This window comes from Nicotiana tomentosiformis, chromosome 3 (genome assembly GCF_000390325.3).
Source record: "Nicotiana tomentosiformis chromosome 3, ASM39032v3, whole genome shotgun sequence".
Classification (NCBI taxonomy): Eukaryota; Viridiplantae; Streptophyta; class Magnoliopsida; order Solanales; family Solanaceae; genus Nicotiana; species Nicotiana tomentosiformis.
Window position 1 is genome coordinate 20,564,938 of NC_090814.1, and position 10,059 is coordinate 20,574,996.

General features: G+C 36.1%; 1 protein-coding gene across 1 annotated transcript; it reads left to right on the forward strand.

Annotated features, from left to right (window-relative positions):
• Positions 1 to 1,063: 1,063 nt before the first annotated feature.
• Positions 1,064 to 8,730, forward strand: LOC104105354 (F-box protein At3g58530). Its single transcript, XM_009613620.4, has 12 exons — positions 1,064 to 1,286; positions 1,400 to 1,459; positions 2,323 to 2,406; positions 2,786 to 2,916; positions 3,020 to 3,095; positions 6,493 to 6,563; positions 6,873 to 6,959; positions 7,118 to 7,190; positions 7,302 to 7,369; positions 7,458 to 7,526; positions 7,861 to 7,966; positions 8,244 to 8,730. Exons 1-12 carry the CDS (start codon positions 1,089 to 1,091, stop codon positions 8,307 to 8,309), a joined length of 1,089 nt encoding a protein of 362 aa, XP_009611915.1. The 5' UTR covers positions 1,064 to 1,088; the 3' UTR covers positions 8,310 to 8,730.
• Positions 8,731 to 10,059: the final 1,329 nt, after the last annotated feature.

Below are 10,059 nucleotides of genomic sequence, written 5' to 3' on the forward strand. Positions count from 1 at the left end.
TAACGGGATGATACATGATATATATGAAAAGATATTTATTGTATTTACTCTTATTATTATGATGAAAGACTTCATGTATGATTTTGATTAGAAAATTGTTCAACCGTTTTACTTGAAAATATACAATATTTTTAAAAAGCTTTCGAAGTTAAATTGGTTTTCACGCATAGGGGTTGGGTGCATCAGATAGTTTGGTTCGTTGGGTCGTTAGTATACCGGGTGCCGGTCACGTGATTTTAGGTCGTGACAAAATCAAATCAAATAATATAAAAATCTCTGTAGAGATATAGGAAGAGAAGATCTCAATAGTATATACAAGGTTAAAGTTATTTCTATATTTAAATGATACAATCAATTGATTTCTTTAAGATATTCTCGTAACGATTCGTTTTTCAAATTTTTATTTTTAACAATTTCATGTGTCCTTAGATATGTTATGATTTTATAAAATTTTGAAATTACGAGAGAAGTACAATAATTTCAATAAAAACTTGACCTTGGGATGATCCGAATCTCATACACTATTTTTGTAGTCATACAACTGAAATTTAAAACTATTCAACGATACAAAATTCAAAGAATAATAAATTGGGAAAAATTTATGAGAGGTCAAGGTTTGAATTTTATAGAAACATAAAATATTATTACTAATACCATTACTAATTAAGAATTTATTGAACGAAGTTACTCCATACTTTTCTGTGTAAGTTGGTTTAAACAATACCATTATAAAAAATACCATTACTAATTAAGAAAAGCAATGTCAAAAATGAGAAGGAGTACAACTCATGTTACTTAACACAAGCAAAATAACACTTATGTAGACAAGATCCTCTTTTCAACGAGAGATCTTAAATTTTGGAACTAAAAAAACGATAGAGAATATTTTCCCCTTTAATTGACTATATGGCTGCAAATTCAGATTAGTTGGGTTTTAATGAATTCTGACGTGGTATAGTTTCTAAAAGGTTGGTGACAGGGGTGTTTCTATTATTATTCAAAAATAAGAGGAGCTTTACGCAATATCAAAATGTCAAGGAGACCCATTGCCGTTCCTAAAATGACAAAAAGAGTAAAAATGGAGAAGAATGCAGAAAGAGCCATTGTCAAAGTCCAGCAGAACAATGGAGGAAAAGGTAACAGCAGAAGCTATTTGGAACAAAGAAATAGTGCCAAAAGTGATGAAAATAGTGAGTACCAGGCTCCCCCAAAAAGAACTCATCACTCTTCTATTCGTCAGCCCTTGGATTCACCACACACTCCATTCACACCCCTCTCTCTGGCTGGTTAGTTCAATTCTTTATTTACATATATATATATTTAATCTCTTTTATTAAAAAGATACCAATTTCCTTATGTGGGGTTGAATTGTTTTGGTGTTTTTGTTTTTCTCTTACAGGTTCTTGATTTTCATGAGATGAGTAATGCTGGCAATCGCCTTGTTTCAGCTCTTTCTTTGGTTTGTTTCCTTTTTCTTCCTTTTTCTTTTGTGGGTTAGTTATCATGCTGATAGATTTTTCTAAGTAACCGGTTTTGGCTCCTGGATTAATGTAAGAAGGAAAAGTGAACTGCTTTAGTTTGTTTTTTGGAAATTTGGAAGCATAATGTGAGTGGAGAAAGATGTAATTTGGGTCCCATATGAAAAGAGGGGCTGAAAGATAAAACTAGTCCTATTTTGGTTTAAGTAGATGTTGTATGTTGTATAACTGTAAGTCTGCAGCTCTTTGGTGCTGTTAAGATGGTCGTAGCACCTTCTACTACAGATACTAGTAAAGAGAAGGCCAATATTTATGTTGGACATAACCCATGTATCGACGGGATAAGAACCGGAAATCACTTGGTCTTAGCACCTTCATCTTAGATGCTCACCACTAGTCTAGGGTTCATTGGCTTCTTTCTACCTTTTTTGTCAAATAATAGGAACACTAGCAGGAACTAGTTCCATCTGGTGCAGATACTAGCGAGGATAATACTCATTAGGTGATTTCTTCTCATTTGCCCAAATCTTGGCGGGTGAGTTACCCGGTACTTGTGTTGGTGGGAGGTAGCATGTACCCCGTGGAATAATTGAGGTGTGCGCAAGCTGGCCTGGATATCACCTTCATCCCAAAAAAGTGATGTCTGAGTTGGACATAAAACCGTACATTGACAAAGGCCGCAGATGTTTGTCTTAGCCTCCGTCTTAACTGATAACTAGGCCAGTCTTCATTGGTTTATGTGCTATTCTGTTAAGTTGGTGATGAAAAGAAGCTGTTTATAAGAATGAGTTTCTTTAATTTAGGGAGACAGGTCTTTTATTTGTCTTATATTTTGTTTTTGCAGCCGAGATATCGCAATGTGAAGCATATCAACCTTGAGTTTGCACAGGATATTGAAGACAAGCAACTGGAAATTGTTAAAAGCAAGGTGGGATTGGCAAAGTCATATAAATTAGCATGTTTTCATAGTTTCTTCTTTAATTTCCAGTCAGTACAAATTCCAATGTGGAGGCTGCCTCATTTGATTAGCACCTCTGACCTTATTATTTGCCACCATCTACTTGGAACCATTTTATAATCCTCAGAAAGTTAGAAGTGATCCTTTTCCTTGTTATCTTAACAGCTTAGGTGATCTATAATAGTGTCAAAAATTGAGGAAATTATTCAGATCTTATCATCTAATGAAGATAACTAAAATTTTGCTTAATCCTTGTAATATGAGGTAACCAATTACTTTTAGTGTCTCCTGCATGGTACTGTTTTGGTCACAGAAAATTTGATGTTTCCATGGTTTCATAAATCTGCAGTGTGGGAATTCCCTTTTAAATCTGGAGATTCTAAATCTAAATGGCTGTCAAAGGATCTCTGACAAGGGAATCGAAGTAGTGACAAGTACTTGTCCTAGACTGAAGGTCTTTTCCATTTATTGGAATGTAAGGTATCTCAAGCTTCATCTAATGCTCTTTCCCGATTTATTATATAGCTGATGCATGACCAAAGAGATTTAATTTGTCACCTGCAATTTTTGGATAAGCTTTTAGGGTAACAGATGTTGGCATTACTCATCTGGTCAAGAACTGCAGATCCGTGGTAGATTTGAACTTAAGTGGCTGCAAGGTACATAGATTTCTAATGTGTTATACATATGTTTCAGTATTATTTTATGAGCATGTCTTGCGTCAACCTCCAGAAGCACCGGTTCATAGGTGTGAGACCATGGTGATTTAAGCTGTTAACAGAGGGACGAGATAGACCTTAAATCACAACGAAGGAAGTTGCTTTGAAAGACCTACAATTTCTTGGAATTTATGCAGGCTTAACAAAAAATAGGGAACAACAGAAGAAAAAGATCCATACAAGCGATACCAAATTACCAATTAGTTGGGCTTAAGGCTTAGTCATGTTAGTATGCTCACTTTAGGTCCAATGTTGTATAGGAGTCTTTTTAATCTTGTTAGATATTTGTATGCTAGAGAAAATGCAGAGAACATATAGTGTTAGAGAACCTAAATATTTGATATTTGATAAAGACTGGCCTAAATGGAGCGACATGGATATGATGATTCATATAGTCAATCCCAACTATGCTGGGATTGAAACATAATTATTATTGATGTGTAAATCGACTTCAGCGTTCTTTGTAAATTATTATTCGTCTAAAATGCCTAAGACTTCATTTTTTGGGTAAAGTAAATATCTCTATTGATGTTGGGAGAAAAAAGACCCTGTATACAAGCAATATACCAAAAAAGTAAAGAACCTAAAATGAAATATGGTTCTCTAATAAAAGCCACCCAATCATCTATACAAGTAGGGACCTGGTGGCTTCACCAAAACAAACTAAAAACACAAGGAGTGTCATTCTCGACCTGGTGGGCTGTTGGAGTTTATTTTTTGGACAACGATTCTGGCAGAAGGTTCTGGTATTTTCCATGGTACAATCCGTGGTTAAAACTAAGTAATGAAGTGAGTTTTAGGGCATGAAAGAAAGGCGAGGGAGAGAACATTTACTGGCCCAAAACGTCGATGGTCGGCGATCATTTTTGTGGCCGGCCATGACTAAGTCCGAGATTCCCCCGTTTCCTCTAAAAAATGGAGAAGAAAAGATAGCTGCTTCTTCTTCTTCTTTGTTGGGACCCTCCCCTGCTTTTTCTTTTTCGTTCAGACCCCTCCCTCTTTTTCTTTTCAGACCCCATACCCCTAACCCGCCTCCGACTTCTTTTTCATTTTCACGGCGACTTCTTGTAGTAGCAGAAGTTTTTTGCAATAGTAGCAATTAACCATGGGCTTATATAAAATGTGGTTTTCAAGTTCTTTCATTGTTTATTCTTGGATGTTTATCAATTGGGATTAAATAGGAATGGGAGTTGGTAAATGATCTAAGAAAAGTGAGGAAGGAGGAGGAGGGTGAAAAGGACAAAAAACCAAGAGAAAAGCGTAATTTTAAGTCATTTACATGCTTAAATGTATGTGGAAAACACAGTATTTTCTATGTCAGGCTGAGGTGTTTACAAGAGTGTCTAAATGGTCCCTAGCTAAGTTGGAGTGCCTGACAAATCTTGCCAAGTTTAAGGGTCTATCTAGGCGTTTGGCCTTTAAAATTTGAAAAGTATAAGAGAAAAATAGTAAGTGATACTCTGCACACTTGCAACACAAGTAAAAAAGAAGCTCCTACTTTATCTAATGATAATATCATTTGATGCGGGCTCCTTGCATCTAAGGCTTGACACTTGTGCAACATAAGATACACTCAAAAGCTTTTTGTCTCCCTAAACCAACCTGATGCCAATATGTACTACATTCACTAGAACTTTATCATGTCCCTATTTACCTTATTGTAAAGTTCAATAGGAGCCTAGATAAAACAAGTTAGTTTTAAAGGAAAAGGGCCGAAATTGTCCTTTAACTATACAAAATAGAACGATTATGCCCTCCGTTTAAAGTTGGTAGTGATTTGCCATGCCGTTACCAATCGGGGTCATCCTTGCCCTTACTTACTAACATATCAATTTTATAGAAATTGTAAATCCTAGAAATTATTTTTCCCATTTTTTAAATCCACGTGGCATTTTAAAAATACCACCCCTTTCAATCTTTCTTCATACCCTACCACTCTCCCCCTTTCCTCTTTTACCATACCCCCTATTTCACACATATGAGGGCAAATATGCTCCTGGGGGTATAGTATAGGGGTATAAATGATCCAAATTAATACTTGTAGGCGCACATCTCTAAACAATAGAAGGTATCACTATGAACTTGTTGCTACTGGGAATGGCAGGATGAAGACTTCGTCTAAGAGTTGCAAGCCTCATATGCAATTTAAAGAAGGAAAAAGAAACTCTTATTCGTGAAAGGAATGCTCTCCCAAGGAAAGTTGTTGATCTTGAAAATATTATGATACTAGTTGATCAAGGAGGAATATAGGCTTTGGAATTGGAAAAAAATATTTTGACGACGGAAGTTGTTGATTTAGAGTCTTCAGATGTGGTTGATGCTAGGAAAAATGGAAAATAGCTAATTTAAGGAAAAATTGTCCAAATGTGGATGTTCATGTTTGTGATATTGGGCTGTTTTGTTGTGTTCTATGCATTTGGGGGGGGGGGGGGGTTGATATGTAATGTGAGTGTTAGTTGGGTGGGAAAATGATATGTAATATAAGTGTTAGTTTGACTTGTTTTTTGTATTTTATTTTGTATTCAAGCCTAATGTTGTTCAATGGTTCAATGAAGAAGTTCCTTTCAGTTGAATGTTATGTTTATGCTTGAGCTTCTCTGTTGGGATACTTTGATTGTTAAATATGTCTAAGGAAACCATACACGCTGTTAGAGATGCGACTACAAGTATTAATTTGGATCATTTATGCCCCTATACTATACGCCCAAGAGCAGATTTGCCCTCATATATGTGAAATAAGGGGTATGGTAAAAGAGGGGAGGGCGGAAGTAGTGGGGTATGAAGAAAGATTAAGGGGGGTTGGTATTTTTAAAATGCCACGTGGATTTAAAAAATGGGAAAAATAATTTTTATGAATTAAAAATTCTGGAAAATTAATCCGTTTGTGGGGAAGGGCAAGGATGACCCTGAGTGGTAACAGCAGGGGCAAAATTACTACCAACTTTAAATGGAGGGTATAATTGTTCTATTTCGTATAGTAAAAGGACAGTTTTGGCCATTTTCCGTAGTTTTAATATGCTTTTCATTTATACAAGACAAATATGCTGAGGTGTTTGTGAAGTTCACTTCAAAACATTTCAAATTCTTCCTTTGCCTTTTTCTTTAGTGGTAAGTATAACGATCCAATTCTTATTTTGCTTGGCTGCTGTGTCAGTCTGTGATTTCTACCTCCTACATTCATTATCTTTGCCCTGAGCTGCAGGTGCTTTTCAACAGTTTAAGTTTGCAATATGCAAACAAGCTGCACTTGTTTCTCATTATGCAAATCCTCTGACTTTCATTTAATCTATACTCTTTTGTGCTGAAGATCGTCTCATTTTGTTGATATGCTATGCAGAATATTACAGATAAAAGTTTGCATCTTGTTGCTGACAATTTTCAAGAAATGGAATCCTTGAACATCACCAGGTTGGAGATTTTCTCTCAATTTGCAAAAGATTGTTCTGAGAGAGAAAGAAAAAGAAAAAAATGTTAAGGAAGAGTTGTTTTCAAATGTTATAGCATCTCTGGGATAGAAGCGTGCTCTCTCTTGGCTTTAGGCCTTCGTCTGTTGTATGGTGATGGTCTGATACTGATAAACCTCCCTTTCTCTAAGAAGGATACTTATAATTGAATATTTTTAGAGTATTGCTAATTGTTTGGTCTTTATAACCTTTTTGAGAGGGAGAGATACAATTACATCTTCTTGATTGTACTGATTTTGTTAGATGTGATTAGGTGCATCAAGCTGACAGATTCTGGTTTGCAACGGATTTTGCTGAAGTGCTCTTCTCTTCAGAGTTTGAACCTTTATGCCCTTTCCACGTAACCACTTGTTTCATTTTAATATACCTGAAAAAATATGTTCCATTTTACTGTGTGTCGTGTGTGTATGCACCTTTCTATCTCTCAAAGATATACTACAAATTTGCATGTGTTGTTTGAATTCCTAATCAGACAAGCTGCTTCCTTTCTACTTGCAGTTTAACAGATGAAGCTTATAAGAAGATATCTCTTTTGCCTCATCTTATATTCCTAGATCTCTGTGGTGCTCAGGTATAATCTTTAGCATTCTCTTGAACTGTTTTTTTCCGTGCATTATGCTATTGCTTGGTGCAATGATGAAATTGTTTAAGTGACATTGTATTAACTCAAGTTGTCCTTCAGAATCTAACAGATGACGGGCTTTCTTGTATAGCCATGTGCAAAAACCTGGTGTCTCTCAATTTGACATGGTATGTAACAGTTATTTTCTTAATTTTCATCTGGAGCAGAAGGAGATATAGTAGTATGTTCTTGGACTATATCTATTGGCATTGACAGGTGCGTACGAGTCACTGATGTTGGGGTCATAGCAATAGCTCAAGGCTGCAGGTCTCTTGAATTACTAAGGTAAATCTGGACCTAAAATTATCATTAAAAATAGGAAGACCGAGATGGCCTATGATATGTTCACCACCTCCACAAAATTGACAAATATTCAATTTTGTGAACTAATTGAGATAGGGATGTCCTGCTTTTTAATGTTTCAAGGTTTGTCTAGTCACTGGACCTCCAGCATAAGCAATAATAAAACATAAAGTATAGTCAATTGCTATTGACTGCAGATTTGTTTGAAAATTAATTAATGAACCGGTGGCCGATTTCGGTAACTGACTAAACTCGTGACCTTCCAGCAATCTGATTGTACTATATTTATTTAATTTCTTTTGTGCTGCTCCTGCAGTTTATTTGGGATACTTGGGGTATCTGACAAGTGCTTGGAGGTGCTTTCTAACTTTTGCTCCGATACACTTACAACCCTTGATGTAAATGGCTGCACCAATATAAAGGTACAGAATATCTTTAGAATCTCCAGCCATGCTATCCCCTTTGTTTCCTAGAACATTGACTCGTAAAATCGCATGTGATAAACTTGGAAAACACCTGGATTGTGCTATTAGCAATTAAGCCTTTCATCTTTCAATATGGTTTGCACAGTAGGTTTTCTAAGTTTATCACTTGGTCGGCTGGAAGTCCCTGCTCTTCCCATATGACCTTTCACATTTTTCTCATATCGTCCCATGATTCATATGATTGTTCTTACTATGCTGGTACATCACTTTGTAGAATCGCAACCGTGATCAACTGCTTAAGTTATTCCCCAACCTGACGTGCTTCAAAGTGCATAGCTAAGTTGTCATTTTGTCGATGATTTCATCTGCTCTTCTCTAGTGACTATCTCAGCTAGCACAGAGTGAGTGAAAGAAACTGATGCGAAATTGCTAAAGGATACAATGAGCCCTTGATTTATTACCTACAGGAGAAAAAGAACGAAGAGGGAAGTTAGTTTACCTGCTTCTACGAAAGATAAAAAAGGTTAACTTGGCATGCTTTGGGTGCCACTTAGTGTATCATCTTTTCGTGGTGGAGAATTTTTTAATTCCTTCATATGCTCACTCAATATGGTCATCTCTTATGTGATCCAGGCTGATGCATTTTCTATAAATGTATGTTCGCAGCATGAATTTATGGCTTTTTGAATTCCTAAAGTTGAAGTGCTTCGTGTAGCTACACAATGTTTTATAGAGAATCATGTAATCTTGAATTGGTCCAATCTGTTTCATACTCTAAGCTTCTTTTAATTATCAGCATTTGTGATAAATCCTCCTTTCAAATGTAAGGAAAGGGGAAGTATGACTTAGGATCTAATATTTCCTTAGAGATACTAGCCTGTGACAAACAAAGTGAAAAGATGGTAAGCTTGAACGTGATTGACATACTATTATGTAGGATAAAAGGATCAAAGTGCTGACATATAAAAGTGTATCTTTTCCTAAATCATACTGATCATAACAAATATTAGGAGCCAAAGTGCAGCACCACTATCTCTCCCTACAACATGCCATTTCTTTTTGCTAATACTTGAACTTGACTGAGCATCTGCAATGACTAAATTGTCAATAATTGTGAGAAAATGATAGGAAGTCATAAAAGACAGAACTAGATTAATGTTGAAGATATATTATGTTGTGAAGCTAATGATAGAAAATAGTATACTACCTCCTATTCGTGTGCTGTTACTAGTTTTGGAGCGGCTGGCATGGTCAATGAAAACCTGAGCATCCGAATTAGCTTCAAATATTAGTAAAGTCAAGGAACCTAAATCTTTGTATTAAGGATGCAAGAATTTGTCTCAAGGATTGGCAAATCTCATATTAGCAGAATAGGGGAGATATGTTAGATATATAAGAAAGAGCATGTTAAAGTCGTGCTGACCTAATCTCAAGGCGGACAATATCTCTAGTGGCCTGAGTTGTTGTATACCGGGACATTTTGAAATATTAGCCAAAGCACCACAAACCTATGGCACATTGAGTGTTAAGGTAGCATTGAGTTTGAAGCGAATATCAGGCTCAATAAGGCAATTCCTCACACATAATCAAGGGAACCATTGAAAGGTATTTATGAATTCCGCTTCAATCACAACTCTCTCTGCTGATTCTTCTACATTAGTCGGTTCGGACCTCCACTTAGTTTCTTCCAAGCTTCATGACACAATGGAGCATCTTAGACACAAGATTTGTCATTGTCCCCTCCAGTTGTTCGCTCCATGAGGATTGACCAGAAGGCCGAGAGCTAACTATAGAGACTTTGGACTATCCGGACACATACTTCATGAAATGGTTCATGCATGTTTGTTGCCAGGAGCAACAAGATAAAGTTGGTAAGAATTAACACTTTATTTCTATTTCTATTTCTATGGTAGATCTTTCCTTAGCTGGGCACAGCATTCTAGGGTGGGAAGTTGAACTTCTTCACCAACATAAAACAAGCAAGATGATATATCAAGCAGTTGGTTTTGACAATCTTTTTTATCCTCTGCAAAATCCGAACTTGCAAAATCAATCATCAACATCAATAGGAACTTTGATATAAAAAAACT

What these genes read in the sequence shown, in the direction of transcription:
- LOC104105354 (XM_009613620.4), top strand. Translation starts at nt 1,089, where the DNA reads ATGCAGAAAGAGCCATTGTCAAAGTCCAGCAGAACAATGGAGGAAAAG. An exon ending in TCCATTTATTGGAATGTAAG is followed by an intron (nt 2,917 to 3,019) that starts GTATCTCAAGCT and finishes ATAAGCTTTTAG; the next exon opens with GGTAACAGATGTTGGCATTA. An exon ending in AGGTCTCTTGAATTACTAAG is followed by an intron (nt 7,527 to 7,860) that starts GTAAATCTGGAC and finishes CTGCTCCTGCAG; the next exon opens with TTTATTTGGGATACTTGGGG.